Source organism: Babylonia areolata, chromosome 34 (assembly GCF_041734735.1).
Source record: "Babylonia areolata isolate BAREFJ2019XMU chromosome 34, ASM4173473v1, whole genome shotgun sequence".
NCBI lineage: Eukaryota > Metazoa > Mollusca > Gastropoda > Neogastropoda > Buccinidae > Babylonia > Babylonia areolata.
In genome coordinates, this window is record NC_134909.1 from 1,306,279 (window position 1) to 1,321,380 (window position 15,102).

At 46.3% G+C, this 15,102-nt stretch overlaps 1 protein-coding gene across 2 annotated transcripts in view; it reads right to left on the bottom strand.

Moving 5' to 3' along the window:
• Positions 1 to 5,784: 5,784 nt before the first annotated feature.
• LOC143277530 (beta-secretase 1-like) overlaps positions 5,785 to 15,102 on the bottom strand; it is a 37,836-nt gene continuing 28,518 nt past the window's right edge. For both annotated transcript variants that reach the window (XM_076582408.1, XM_076582407.1), the window contains exons 8-11: positions 12,678 to 12,845; positions 10,986 to 11,076; positions 9,227 to 9,379; positions 5,785 to 6,360 (exon numbers count right to left, since the gene is read on the bottom strand). In XM_076582408.1, the coding sequence (XP_076438523.1) occupies positions 6,155 to 6,360; positions 9,227 to 9,379; positions 10,986 to 11,076; positions 12,678 to 12,845 (618 nt within the window). In that variant the 3' untranslated portion in view covers positions 5,785 to 6,154. The remainder of the gene's footprint in view (positions 6,361 to 9,226; positions 9,380 to 10,985; positions 11,077 to 12,677; positions 12,846 to 15,102) is intronic.

The window sequence follows — 15,102 nt, forward strand, 5'->3', positions numbered from 1 at the left end:
TTGGCATCAGAACTGATCGTCATGTTCACGGACAACAATTTCTTCACACATTCTGATCGTCATGTTCACGGACAACAATTTCTTCACACATTTCTTGTTGGCATCAGAACTGATCGTCATGTTCACGGACAACAATTTCTTCACACATTTCTTGTTGGCATCAGAACTGATTGTCATGTTCACAGACAACAATTTCTTCACACATTTCTTGTTGACAACAAAACTGATCGTCATGTTCACAGACAACAATTTCTTCACACATTTCTTGTTGACGACAAAACTGATCGTCATGTTCACAGACAACAATTTCTTCACACATTTCTTGTTGGCATCAGAACTGATTGTCATGTTCACAGACAACAATTTCTTCACACATTTCTTGTTGGCAACAAAACTGATTGTCATGTTCACGGACAACAATTTCTTCACACATTTCTTGTTGGCAAGAAAACTGATCATCATGTTCGACGTTACATGGGTGTAGACAGAACACATTGTCAGACCTTGTTAATTCTTCCCTTCCACTAATGTGTCAACTTGTGGAGTTTCTGAAGTTTATTTCGTCTCTTCCACTAATGAGTCAACTTGTGGAGTCTCTGAAGTTTATTTCGTGTCTTCCACTAATGTGTCAACTTGTGGAATTTCTGAAGTTTATTTCGTGTCTTCCACTAATGTGTCAACTTGTGGAGTTTCTGAAGTTTATTTTGTCTCTTCCACTAATGAGTCAACTTGTGGAGTTTCTGAAGTTTATTTCGTGTCTTCCACTAATGTGTCAACTTGTGGAGTTTCTCTGAAGTTTATTTCATCTCTTCCACTAATGTGTCAACTTGTGGAGTTTCTGAAGTTTATTTCGTCTCTTCCACTAATGTGTCAACTTGTGGAGTCTCTGAAGTTTATTTCATCTCTTCCACTAATGTGTCAACTTGTGTGGAGTTTCTGAAGTTTATTTCGTCTCTTCCACTAATGTGTCAACTTGTGGAGTTTCTGAAGTTTATTTCGTCTCTTCCACTAATGTGTCAACTTGTGGAGTTTCTGAAGTTTATTTCGTCTCTTCCACTAATGAGTCAACTTGTGGAGTCTCTGAAGTGTATTTCGTCTCTTCCACTAATGTGTCAACTTGTGGAGTCTCTGAAGTTTATTTCGTCTCTTCCACTAATGTGTCAACTTGTGGAGTTTCTGAAGTTTATTTCGTGTCTTCCACTAATGTGTCAACTTGTGGAGTCTCTGAAGTGTATTTCGTCTCTTCCACTAATGAGTCAACTTGTGGAGTCTCTGAAGTTTATTTCGTCTCTTCCACTAATGTGTCAACTTGTGGAGTTTCTGAAGTTTATTTCGTCTCTTCCACTAATGTGTCAACTTGTGGAGTTTCTGAAGTTTATTTCGTCTCTTCCACTAATGTGTCAACTTGTGGAGTCTCTGAAGTTTATTTCGTCTCTTCCACTAATGTGTCAACTTGTGGAGTTTCTGAAGTTTATTTCGTCTCTTCCACTAATGTGTCAACTTGTGGAGTTTCTGAAGTTTATTTCGTGTCTTCCACTAATGTGTCAACTTGTGGAGTTTCTGAAGTTTATTTCGTCTCTTCCACTAATGAGTCAACTTGTGGAGTTTCTGAAGTTTATTTCATCTCTTCCACTAATGTGTCAACTTGTGGAGTTTCTGAAGTTTATTTCGTCTCTTCCACTAATGTGTCAACTTGTGGAGTTTCTGAAGTTTATTTCGTCTCTTCCACTAATGTGTCAACTTGTGGAGTTTCTGAAGCCTACTGAACAATGTGAACATAAGTGCGCAACACTTGTAACTTTGGTATGTTATGTGGATATGTAAGAATGCTGATGTTTATACTGTAACAAATATGTATGTATGTATGATTGTATATCTGTATGACTGTATGTGTGTAAAGTAATGCAGGATATCTATGTATGATGACAAGGTTTATATTGTAACATATGTATGCAAGTAAATATACAGATATAAGTATGAATAGATTTAAGTCCGTAAGATTTGTCAGCAAAAAATAAGCTTGATTTCCAATTTTGTCTTGACATATTAGCATATGCATGCACCTTATTTTTGATATAATTCCACATGATGAAAACATATCTACGTCAAACAAGAGTATGAGAAAATGTGTATTAAAAATCAAAGATTACAAACAAAAAAGTACAAAATAGGTAATGGCAGAGCAAGAGGTTTCCGTTGATTCAAAACATAATAACACAACTCTACAATCTCTACACAACACACACACAATTTTTTCCCCAAAAAAATAACAGAGAGGAAAAGAACAAGACCAACAATTTCAGCCAGCTCCATTTCATTAGAAATATGAACAAACATAATTTTAAATGAACATGATCTTAAAATGCCATGGTTTGAACATGATTCCCCCCCCTCCCCACGATAATTTATCTCAAGACCTGATCTTGAAAAAGAGCCCCTCTCTCCAGCAGAGAGTGAGAGAAAGTGACTGAAAAGACAAATAAACCAACAGGAAATCATGTGTGAGAGAGAGAGAGAAAAAAAAAAGGATTTCATTTCTCTTTTGTGTCAACACATTTCTCTGTCTCCCCCTCACCAACACTGTCACATGGTATCTACCCGGGGTAAACCCCCAGATATCGTCATTGGGTATATACCCTTCGTAAAAAAAAAAAAAAAAAAAAAAAAAAATGTCACAGGGTATTTACCATCAGTAACCCCACCCCAACACTGCGACAGGGTATTTACCATCAGTAACCCCACCCCAACAATGACAGGGTATTTACCATCAGTAACCCCACCCCAACAATGACAGGGTATTTACCATCAGTAACCCCACCCCAACAATGACAGGGTATTTACCATCAGTAACCCCACCCCAACAATGACAGGGTATTTACCATCAGTAACCCCACCCCAACAATGACAGGGTATTTACCATCAGTAACCCCACCCCAACAATGACAGGGTATTTACCATCAGTAACCCCACCCCAACACTGTGACAGGGTATTTACCATCAGTAACCCCACCCCAACAATGGCAGGGTATTTACCATCAGTAACCCCACCCCAACAATGACACAGGGTATTTACCATCAGTAACCCCACCCCAACAATGACAGGGTATTTACCATCAGTAACCCCACCCCAACAATGACAGGGTATTTACCATCAGTAACCCCACCCCAACAATGACAGGGTATTTACCATCAGTAACCCCACCCCAACACTGTGACAGGGTATTTACCATCAGTAACCCCACCCCAACAATGACAGGGTATTTACCATCAGTAACCCCACCCCAACAATGACACAGGGTATTTACCATCAGTAACCCCACCCCAACAATGACACAGGGTATTTACCATCAGTAACCCCACCCCAACAATGACAGGGTATTTACCATCAGTAACCCCACCCCAACAATGACAGGGTATTTACCATCAGTAACCCCACCCCAACAATGACACAGGGTATTTACCATCAGTAACCCCACCCCAACAATGACACAGGGTATTTACCATCAGCAACCCCACCCCAACAATGACACAGGGTATTTACCATCAGTAACCCCACCCCAACAATGGCAGGGTATTTACCATCAGTAACCCCACCCCAACAATGACAGGGTATTTACCATCAGTAACCCCACCCCAACAATGGCAGGGTATTTACCATCAGTAACCCCACCCCAACAATGACACAGGGTATTTACCATCAGTAACCCCACCCCAACAATGGCACAGGGTATTTACCATCAGTAACCCCACCCCAACAATGACACAGGGTATTTACCATCAGTAACCCCACCCCAACAATGGCAGGGTATTTACCATCAGTAACCCCACCCCAACAATGACACAGGGTATTTACCATCAGTAACCCCACCCCAACAATGACACAGGGTATTTACCATCAGTAACCCCACCCCAACAATGGCAGGGTATTTACCATCAGTAACCCCACCCCAACAATGACACAGGGTATTTACCATCAGTAACCCCACCCCAACAATGACACAGGGTATTTACCATCAGTAACCCCACCCCAACAATGGCAGGGTATTTACCATCAGTAACCCCACCCCAACAATGACACAGGGTATTTACCATCAGTAACCCCACCCCAACAATGACAGGGTATTTACCATCAGTAACCCCACCCCAACAATGACACAGGGTATTTACCATCAGTAACCCCACCCCAACACTGTGACAGGGTATTTACCATCAGTAACCCCACCCCAACAATGGCACAGGGTATTTACCATCAGTAACCCCACCCCAACAATGACACAGGGTACCGACATACGCCCACAGTGACTCAGCATCAGTACAGGGTCTCCTCTGGTGTGTGGCCTCCTGGCGACCTAACATCGATGGTTCCCTGCGGACTGCCGACGCTGGAACTGTGATGGACCAACCCGGGTGTGGCCGTGTATGGGGGAATCTAAATGAGCGGCGTGGGAGTAATGCCACTGAAACGGTGCAGATGATGGGGCAGCAACACACACAAAAAAAAAAGAAGAAAAAAAAGAAGAAAAGATATACCCCCACAACTATCTACCCCCACAGCCGTGTTGGAGATTAACGACCTATTGGCGTCTACACCCTTAAGGTCAGGTTTGTTCGGTTGGAGTTGTTTAAATGCGGGTATTTGTGTGTGTGATTGGGGTTGTATGTGTTTGGTGGTGGTGGTGGGGGGGGGGGTTGTTTGTGTGCGTGGCTGGGGTTGTATATGTTTGATGGTAAGGGGGTTGTTTTGTTTTTGTGGATGGGGTTGTGTGTGTTTGGTGGTAGGGGCTGTGTGTGTTTGGTGGTAGGGGCTGTGTGTGTTTGGTGGTAGGGGCTGTGTGTGTTTGGTGGTAGGGGTTGTGTGTGTTTGGTGGTAGGGGCTGTGTGTGTTTGTGTGGTAGGGGTTGTGTGTGTTTGGTGGTAGGGGCTGTTAGTTTGTGTGGTAGGGGCTGTGTGTGTTTGGTGGTAGGGCTGTGTGTGTTTGGTGGTAGTGGCTGTGTGTTTGGTGGTAGGGGCTGTGTGTGTTTGTGTGGTAGGGGTTGTGTGTGTTTAGTGGTAGGGGTTGTGTGTGTTTGGTGGTGGTAGGGGCTGTGTGTGTTTGGTGGTAGGGGCTGTGTGTGTTTGGTGGTAGGGGCTGTGTGTGTTTGGTGGTAGGGGCTGTGTGTGTTTGGTGGTAGGGGCTGTGTGTGTTTGGTGGTAGGGGCTGTGTGTGTTTGGTGGTAGGGGTTGTGTGTGTTTGGTGGTAGGGGCTGTGTGTGTTTGGTGGTAGGGGCTGTGTGTGTTTGGTGGTAGGGGCTGTGTGTGTTTGGTGGTAGGGGTTGTGTGTGTTTGGTGGTAGGGGCTGTGTGTGTTTGGTGGTAGGGGCTGTGTGTGTTTGGTGGTAGGGGCTGTGTGTGTTTGGTGGTAGGGGCTGTGTGTGTTTGGTGGTAGGGGCTGTGTGTGTTTGGTGGTAGGGGCTGTGTGTGTTTGGTGGTAGGGGCTGTGTGTGTTTGGTGGTAGGGGCTGTGTGTGTTTGGTGGTAGGGGCTGTGTGTGTTTGGTGGTAGGGGCTGTGTGTGTTTGGTGGTAGGGGCTGTGTGTGGTAGTGTGTGTGGTAGGGGCTGTGTGTGTTTGGTGGTAGGGGCTGTGTGTGTTTGTGTGGTAGGGGCTGTGTGTGTTTGGTGGTAGGGGCTGTGTGTTGTGGTAGGCTGTGTGTTTGGTGGTAGGGGCTGTGTGTGTTTGGTGGTAGGGGCTGTGTGTGTTTGGTGGTAGGGGCTGTGTGTGTTTGGTGGTAGGGGCTGTGTGTGTTTGGTGGTAGGGGCTGTGTGTGTTTGGTGGTAGGGGCTGTGTGTGTTTGTGTGGTAGGGGTTGTGTGTGTTTGGTGGTAGGGGCTGTGTGTGTTTGGTGGTAGGGGCTGTGTGTGTTTGGTGGTAGGGGTTGAGTGTGTTTGGTGGTAGGGGCTGTGTGTGTTTGGTGGTAGGGGCTGTTAGTTTGTGTGGTAGGGGTTGTGTGTGTTTGGTGGTAGGGGTTGAGTGTGTTTGGTGGTAGGGGCTGTGTGTGTTTGGTGGTAGGGGCTGTGTGTGTTTGGTGGTGGGGGGGTTGTTAGTCTGTGTGGATGGAGCTGTGTGTGCCCCCCGACACTGTCACAGGGTAGCCGTGGACCCAGACATGTCCCCAGGAAGCTATCTGCTGTCGGTGAGCACAGTCTCAGCCTCTGGGTCCGGAGGACCGCTGGGCCGCGGTGCACAGCGTCTGATCTGCCACTGGATGAGGACGATGAGGAGGGGCAGGGAGCACACCACGCAGATGGCTGCCATGATGTACGTCACCACCCTCAGCTGGCTGGCGTCCTCTATGGCTCGCTGGTACTGACACGCTGTCAGGTTGTCTGCACGCACACACACACCGTGGGTGTTAGTGAGTGAGTGTGTGTGTGTGTGTGTGTGTGTGTGTGTGTGTGTGTGTGTGTGTGTGTCAGTGTGTGTGTGTGTTAGTGAGTGAGTGTGTGTGTGTGTGTGTGTGTGTGTGTGTGTGTGTGTGTGAGTGTGTGTGTGTGTGTGTGTGTGTGTGTGTGTGTGTGTGTGTGTGTGTATGCAAACACTCCTTCACACACACACACACACACACACACATACTCACACGCATATACGCACACATGCACAGCACCCACACCACACACACGCACATATACACACACACCAAACATGAACACACTCACAAACACAGACACACACACCAAACATGAACACACTCACACACACAGACATTAACAATACAAGGCAACACGTACCCAGACATACTGGCATTTCCATTTCTGACAGCTGATCTGCTGACAATTACCCAGAAATATCAGTATTTCCCTTCCTGACAGCTGATCTGCTGACAACAATTACCCAGAAATATCAGTATTTCCCTTCCTGACAGCTGATCTGCTGACAACAATTACCCAGAAATATCAGTATTTCCCTTCCTGACAGCTGATCTGCTGACAACAATTACCCAGAAATATCAGTATTTCCCTTCCTGACAGCTGATCTGCTGACAATTACCCAGAAATATCAGTATTTCCCTTCCTGACAGCTGATCTGCTGACAACAATTACCCAGAAATATCAGTATTTCCCTTCCTGACAGCTGATCTGCTGACATCAATTACCCAGAAATATCAGTATTTCCCTTCCTGACAGCTGATCTGCTGACAATTACCCAGAAATATCAGTATTTCCCTTCCTGACAGCTGATCTGCTGACAACAATTACCCAGAAATATCAGTATTTTCCTTCCTGACAGCTGATCTGCTGACAATTACCCAGAAATATCAGTATTTCCCTTCCTGACAGCTGATCTGCTGACAACAATTACCCAGAAATATCAGTATTTTCCTTCCTGACAGCTGATCTGCTGACAACAATTACCCAGAAATATCAGTATTTTCCTTCCTGACAGCTGAACTGCTGACAACAATTACCCAGAAATATCAGTATTTCCCTTCCTGACAGCTGATCTGCTGACAATTACCCAGAAATATCAGTATTTCCCTTCCTGACAGCTGATCTGCTGACAATTACCCAGAAATATCAGTATTTCCCTTCCTGACAGCTGATCTGCTGACAACAATTACCCAGAAATATCAGCATTTCCCTTCCTGACAGCTGATCTGCTGACAACAATTACCCAGAAATATCAGTATTTCCCTTCCTGACAGCTGATCTGCTGACAACAATTACCCAGAAATATCAGTATTTCCCTTCCTGACAGCTGATCTGCTGACAACAATTACCCAGAAATATCAGTATTTCCCTTCCTGACAGCTGATCTGCTGACAACAATTACCCAGAAATATCAGTATTTCCCTTCCTGACAGCTGATCTGCTGACAACAATTACCCAGAAATATCAGTATTTCCCTTCCTGACAGCTGATCTGCTGACAACAATTACCCAGAAATATCAGCATTTCCCTTCCTGACAGCTGATCTGCTGACAACATGTACCCAGAAATATCAGTATTTCCCTTCCTGACAGCTGATCTGCTGACAACAATTACCCAGAAATATCAGTATTTCCCTTCCTGACAGCTGATCTGCTGACAATTACCCAGAAATATCAGTATTTTCCTTCCTGACAGCTGATCTGCTGACAATTACCCAGAAATATCAGTATTTCCCTTCCTGACAGCTGATCTGCTGACAACAATTACCCAGAAATATCAGCATTTCCCTTCCTGACAGCTGATCTGCTGACAACAATTACCCAGAAATATCAGTATTTCCCTTCCTGACAGCTGATCTGCTGACAACATGTACCCAGAAATATCAGTATTTCCCTTCCTGACAGCTGATCTGCTGACAACAATTACCCAGAAATATCAGTATTTCCCTTCCTGACAGCTGATCTGCTGACATAAATTACCCAGAAATATCAGTATTTCCCTTCCTGACAGCTGATCTGCTGATGACATGTACCCAGAAATATCAGTATTTCCCTTCCTGACAGCTGATCTGCTGACAACAATTACCCAGAAATATCAGTATTTCCCTTCCTGACAGCTGATCTGCTGACGACATTTACCCAGAAATATCAGTATTTCCCTTCCTGACAGCTGATCTGCTGACAACATGTACCGAGACATATGAATGATATGGAAACTTACATAGCGCCTATCCTCGGTCTGAGACCAAGCTCTAAGCGCTTTACAAACTCAGGGTCATTTGCACCACAGGCTGCCTACCTGGGTAGAGCCGACTGACGGCTGCCATTGGGCGCTCATCATTCGTTTCCTGTATCATTCAATCAGATTTCAGGCACGCCCACATACACACTCAGACAGACATGAAATATTTGACATGTATGACCGTTTTGTTTATTTACCCCACCATGTAGGCAGCCATACTCTGTTTTCTGGGGTGTGCATGCTGGGTATGTTCTTGTTTCCATGACCCACTGAACGCCGACAAGGATAACAGGATCTTTAACATGCGTATTTGCTCTTCTGCGTGCTTATACATACAAAGGGGGTTCAGGCACTAGCAGGTCTGCATATATGTTGCCCTGGGAGATCGGAAAAATATACAACCTTTTCCCATCACACGCTGTTACTAAGATTCGAACCCGGGGCCATCAGATCAACGCTTTAACCACTCGGCTACTGCACCCGTGCGTTTCCCTTTCAAACAGCTCATCTGCTGACAACAACCCACACTGTTTATAGTCACACACTCCCCCCCCCTCGCCCCCCTCTCCCCCCCCCCACTTACCTGACGAGTTGTGGATGCCGTCAATGAGGGTGATGGAGAGGTTGGTGAGGGGGTAGGGAGGGGGGCAGGTGGTGTGGGCAAACCCCATCCGTCTGTGTTGGCGGTCAAACACCACGAAGTAACTCTCCATCAGCAGGGCTCCCAGCACCGCTCCTGTCATCGTCATCGTCATCGACATCATAATCATCATCGTCACCATCATCGACATCATAATCATCATCATCGTCATCATCATTATCATCGTCGTCTTCATCATCATTGTCGTTGTCAACATCATCGTCGTCGACCTCATTCTCATCGTCGTCCTCTTCCTCATCATAGTCATCATCATCATTGTCGTCGTCATCATTGTTATCACTATCATCATCATCATCATAGCTGTCATCATCATTGTCATCCTCCTCCTCCTCCTCACCATCATCACTGTCATAATCACTATCATCATCATCATCTTCACTACCATCACAGTCATCATCATCATCTTTATTATCATGTCATCACAATCATCATCATCACAATAAACACCAAAATGACTAACGAGCGACCATACATCAACAACTTTTTTAAAAAGTCACATCAAGGTAACGATGACGATGACAGTGACAGTGAAATCAAAACCAACAGTGTCAGCCTGTTCCTGAAGGAAGACACACACACACACACATACAGACACCAACACACACACACACACACACACACACACACACACACACACACACACACACACACACACACATACAGACACCAACACACACACACATACAGACACATACAGACACCAACACACACACACACACACACACACATACAGACACCAACACACACACACATACAGACACATACAGACACCAACACACACACACACACACACATACAGACACCAACACACACACACATACAGACACCAACACACACACACACACACACACACACATACAGACACCAACACACACACACATACAGACACCAACACACACACACACACACACACACATACAGACACCAACACACACACACATACAGACACCAACACACACACACACACACACACACATACAGACACCAACACACACACACATACAGACACCAACACACACACATACAGACACCAACACACACACACATACAGACACCAACACACACACACATACAGACACCAACACACACACACATACAGACATCAACACACACACACACATACAGACACCAACACACACACACACATACAGACACCAACACACACACACACACACACACAGACACATACAGACACCAACACACACACACACACAGACACATACAGACACCAACACACACACACATACAGACACCAACACACACACACATACAGACACCAACACACACACACACACACACAGACACATACAGACACCAACACACACACACACACAGACACATACAGACACCAACACACACACACAGACACATACAGACACCAACACACACACACACACATACAGACACATACAGACACCAACACACACACAAACACACACACACAAACACGCACACACATACACACGCACACACACACACATGCACACACACACACACATGGACACACACACATACACACGGACACACACACACACATGGACACACACACACACGCGGACACACACAGACATGCACACACACACACACACACACACACGCACACACACATACACGCACACACAAACACATACACACACACACACACACCGACACACATACACGCACACACTGTCCCTCCCACCTGACTCTGAGGGAGAGATGCCAAACTTGAGACAGGTGCGTGTGGGTCCCAGGAACCCTGTGTCCGTGTTTTCCACACTGCGCAGGTAATGCTGTCACACCACAACACACTTGTCACACATCGCCTGACATGACACACTGCGCAGGTAATGCTGTCACACCGCAACACACTCGTCACACATCGCCTGACATGACACACTGCGCAGGTAATGCTGTCACACCGCAACACACTCGTCACACATCGCCTGACATGACACACTGCGCAGGTAATGCTGTCACACCCAACACACTTGTCACTTGTCTTAACACCTGACATGACACACTGCTCGTCTTAACACCTGACATGACACACTGCGCAGGTAATGCTGTCACACCCAACACACTTGTCACTTGTCTTAACACCTGACATGACACACTGCTCGTCTTAACACCTGACATGACACACTGCTCGTCTTAACACCTGACATGACACACTGCTTAACACCTGACATGACACTGCCTGTCTTAACACCTGACATGACACTGCTTAACACCTGACATGACACACTGCTTAACACCTGACATGACACTGCCTGTCTTAACACCTGACATGACACTGCCTGTCTTAACACCTGACATGACACACTGCCTGTCTTAACACCTGACATGACACACTGCCTGTCTTAACACCTGACATGACACACTGCCTGTCTTAACACCTGACATAACACATTGCCTGTCTCAACACCTGACATGACACTGTCTGTCTTAACACCTGACATGACACTGCTTAACACCTGACATGACACACTGCTTAACACCTGACATGACACACTGCCTTTCTTAACACCTGACACGACACACTACCTTTCTTAACACCTGACACGACACACTACCTTTCTTAACACCTGACACGACACACTGCTTGTCTTAACACCTGATATAACACATTGCGCGCACATGTGTGTGCTGTGTTGTGTGTTGGTGTGTGTGTGTGTGTGTGTGTGTGTGTGTGTGTGTGTGTGTGTGTGTGTGTGTGTGTGTGTTGGTGCAGTGTCGGGAGTCAGCAGTGACCCCAGGAGGACAACAGCGACGGGGGAGACACAGGGGAAAGAACTCCCAGATAAAACAAACAAACAAATAAATAAATAAATAACAAGATAAACAAAGAAAGAAACCAACACTGACGTGTGCAGTGACGTCAACCATAAAGATCAGTCATGACCCTGGGAAGACAGCCGCGACAGGGAGACAGAGGGGAAAGAACTCTCAGATGAATAAATAAGTAAAGATACAAAGAACGGAAGAAGCCAACACCTACCTGTGCGGTGAGGTGAAGCGTGAAGAAGTGCGTCCCTTCCGATGACAGCCGCGACAGGAAGACGGAGGGAAAAGAACTCTCAGATGAATAAATAAGTAAAGATACAAAGAACGGAAGAAGCCAACACCTACCTGTGCGGTGAGGTGAAGCGTGAAGAAGTGCGTCCCTTCCGATGACAGCCGCGACAGGGAGACAGAGGGGAAAGAACTCTCAGATGAATAAATAAGTAAAGATACAAAGAACGGAAGAAGCCAACACCTACCTGTGCGGTGAGGTGAAGCGTGAAGAAGTGCGTCCCTTCCGACGACAGCCGCGACAGGGAGACGGAGGGAAAAGAACTCTCAGATGAATAAATAAGTAAAGATACAAAGAGCGCAAGAAACCAACACCTACCTGTGCGGTGAGGTGAAGCGTGAAGAAGCGGTGTGGACCCTCCGACGACAGCAGCGACAGGGAGACGGTTGGGAAGGAACTGACCGCCAGGGAAAGGTCACTCCAGCACAGCAGTTCTTCCCCCGTCCAGAACGTTGCCGAGGGAACCATCGGCACGTCTGGCATCGACTGCAGCACACACACACACACACTGAGGTCCGTGGAGTGTGCTGTGTTGTGCTGTGTTTTGTCTTGTTGTGCTGTGTTGTGTTGTACTGTCTTGTGCTGTGTTGTGTTGTACTGTCTTGTTGTGCTGTGTTGTGCGTGCTGTGTGTTGTGTTGTGCTGTGTTGTATTGTGTGTGCTGTGTTGTGCTGTGTTGTGCTGTGCTGTGTAGTGTAGTGCTGTGTTTTGCTGTGCTGTGCAGTGTAGTGCAGTGTAGTGCTGTGTTTTGCTGTGCTGTGCAGTGTAGTGCTGTGCTGTGTTGTGCTGTGCAGTGTAGTGCTGTGTAGTGTTGTGTCGTGTTGTGCTGTGCAGTGTAGTGTAGTGCAGTTTAGTGTAGTGTAGTGTAGTGTAGTGCTGTGTTTTGCTGTGCTGTGTTCTGCTGTGCAGTGTAGTGTAGTGTAGTGTAGTGCTGTGTTTTGCTGTGCTGTGTAGTGTTGTGTAGTGTAGTGTAGTGTAGTGTAGTGTAGTGTAGTGCAGTGCTGTGTAGTGTAGTGCTGTGTAGTGTAGTGCTGTGTTTTGCTGTGCTGTGTAGTGTTGTGCAGTGTAGTGTAGTGTAGTGTAGTGTAGTGTAGTGTAGTGTAGTGTAGTGCTGTGTTTTGCTGTGCTGTGTAGTGTAGTGTAGTGTAGTGTAGTGCAGTGCTGTGTAGTGTAGTGTAGTGTAGTGCTGTGTTTTGCTGTGCTGTGTAGTGTAGTGTAGTGTAGTGTAGTGTAGTGCAGTGCTGTGTAGTGTAGTGTAGTGTAGTGCTGTGTTTTGCTGTGCTGTGTAGTGTTGTGTAGTGTAGTGTAGTGTAGTGTAGTGTAGTGCAGTGCTGTGTAGTGTAGTGTAGTGCAGTGCTGTGTAGTGTAGTGCTGTGTAGTGTAGTGCTGTGTTTTGCTGTGCTGTGTAGTGTTGTGTAGTGTAGTGCTGTGTTTTGCTGTGTAGTGTAGTGCTGTGTTTTGCTGTGTTGTGTAGTGTTGTGCAGTGTAGTGTAGTGTAGTGCAGTGCAGTGCTGTGTAGTGTAGTGCTGTGTTTTGCTGTGCTGTGCTGTGCAGTGTAGTGTTGTGTAGTGCAGTGTAGTGTTGTGTCATGTTGTGCTGTGCAGTGTAGTGCTGTGCAGTGTAGTGTAGTGTAGTGTAGTGCAGTGTAGTGTAGTGTTGTGTAGTGCAGTGTAGTGCAGTGTAGTGTAGTGCAGTGTAGTGCAGTGCTGTGTAGTGTAGTGCTGTGTTTTGCTGTGCTGTGTAGTGTTGTGCAGTGTAGTGTAGTGTAGTGCAGTGCTGTGTAGTGTAGTGCTGTGTTTTGCTGTGCTGTGTAGTGTAGTGTAGTGTAGTGCTGTGTCATGTTGTGCTGTGCAGTGTAGTGCAGTGTAGTGTTGTGTCATGTTGTGCTGTGCAGTGTAGTGTTGTGCAGTGTAGTGTAGTGCAGTGTAGTGCAGTATAGTGTAGTGTAGTGCTGTGTTTTGCTGTGCTGTGCTGTGTTTTGCTGTGCAGTGCAGTGCTGTGTAGTGTAGTGTAGTGCAGTGTAGTGTTGTGTCATGTTGTGCTGTGCAGTGTAGTGTAGTGCAGTTTAGTGTAGTGTAGTGCAGTGCAGTGCTGTGTAGTGTTGTGTAGTGCAGTGTAGTGCAGTGCAGTGTTGTGTAGTGCAGTGTAGTGCAGTGTAGTGCAGTGCAGTGTTGTGTAGTGCAGTGTAGTGCAGTGTTGTGTAGTGCAGTGTAGTGCAGTGTAGTGCAGTGTTGTGTAGTGCAGTGCAGTGCAGTGTTGTGTAGTGCAGTGTTGTGTAGTGCAGTGTAGTGTAGTGCAGTGCAGTGCAGTGCAGTGTTGTGTAGTGCAGTGTAGTGCAGTGTTGTGTAGTGCAGTGTAGTGCAGTGCAGTGTTGTGTAGTGCAGTGTTGTGTAGTGCAGTGTTGTGTAGTGCAGTGTAGTGCAGTGCAGTGTTGTGTAGTGCAGTGTAGTGCAGTGCAGTGTTGTGTAGTGTTGTGTAGTGCAGTGCAGTGCAGTGTAGTGCAGTGCAGTGTTGTGTAGTGCAGTGCAGTGCAGTGTAGTGCAGTGTTGTGTAGTGTTGTGTAGTGCAGTGCAGTGCAGTGTAGTGCAGTGTAGTGCAGTGCAGTGTTGTGTAGTGTTGTGTAGTGCAGTGTAGTGCAGTGTAGTGCAGTGTAGTGCAGTGCAGTTTTGTGTAGTGTTGTGTAGTGCAGTGCAGTGCAGTGTAGTGCAGTGCAGTGTTGTGTAGTGTAGTGCAGTGTAGTGCAG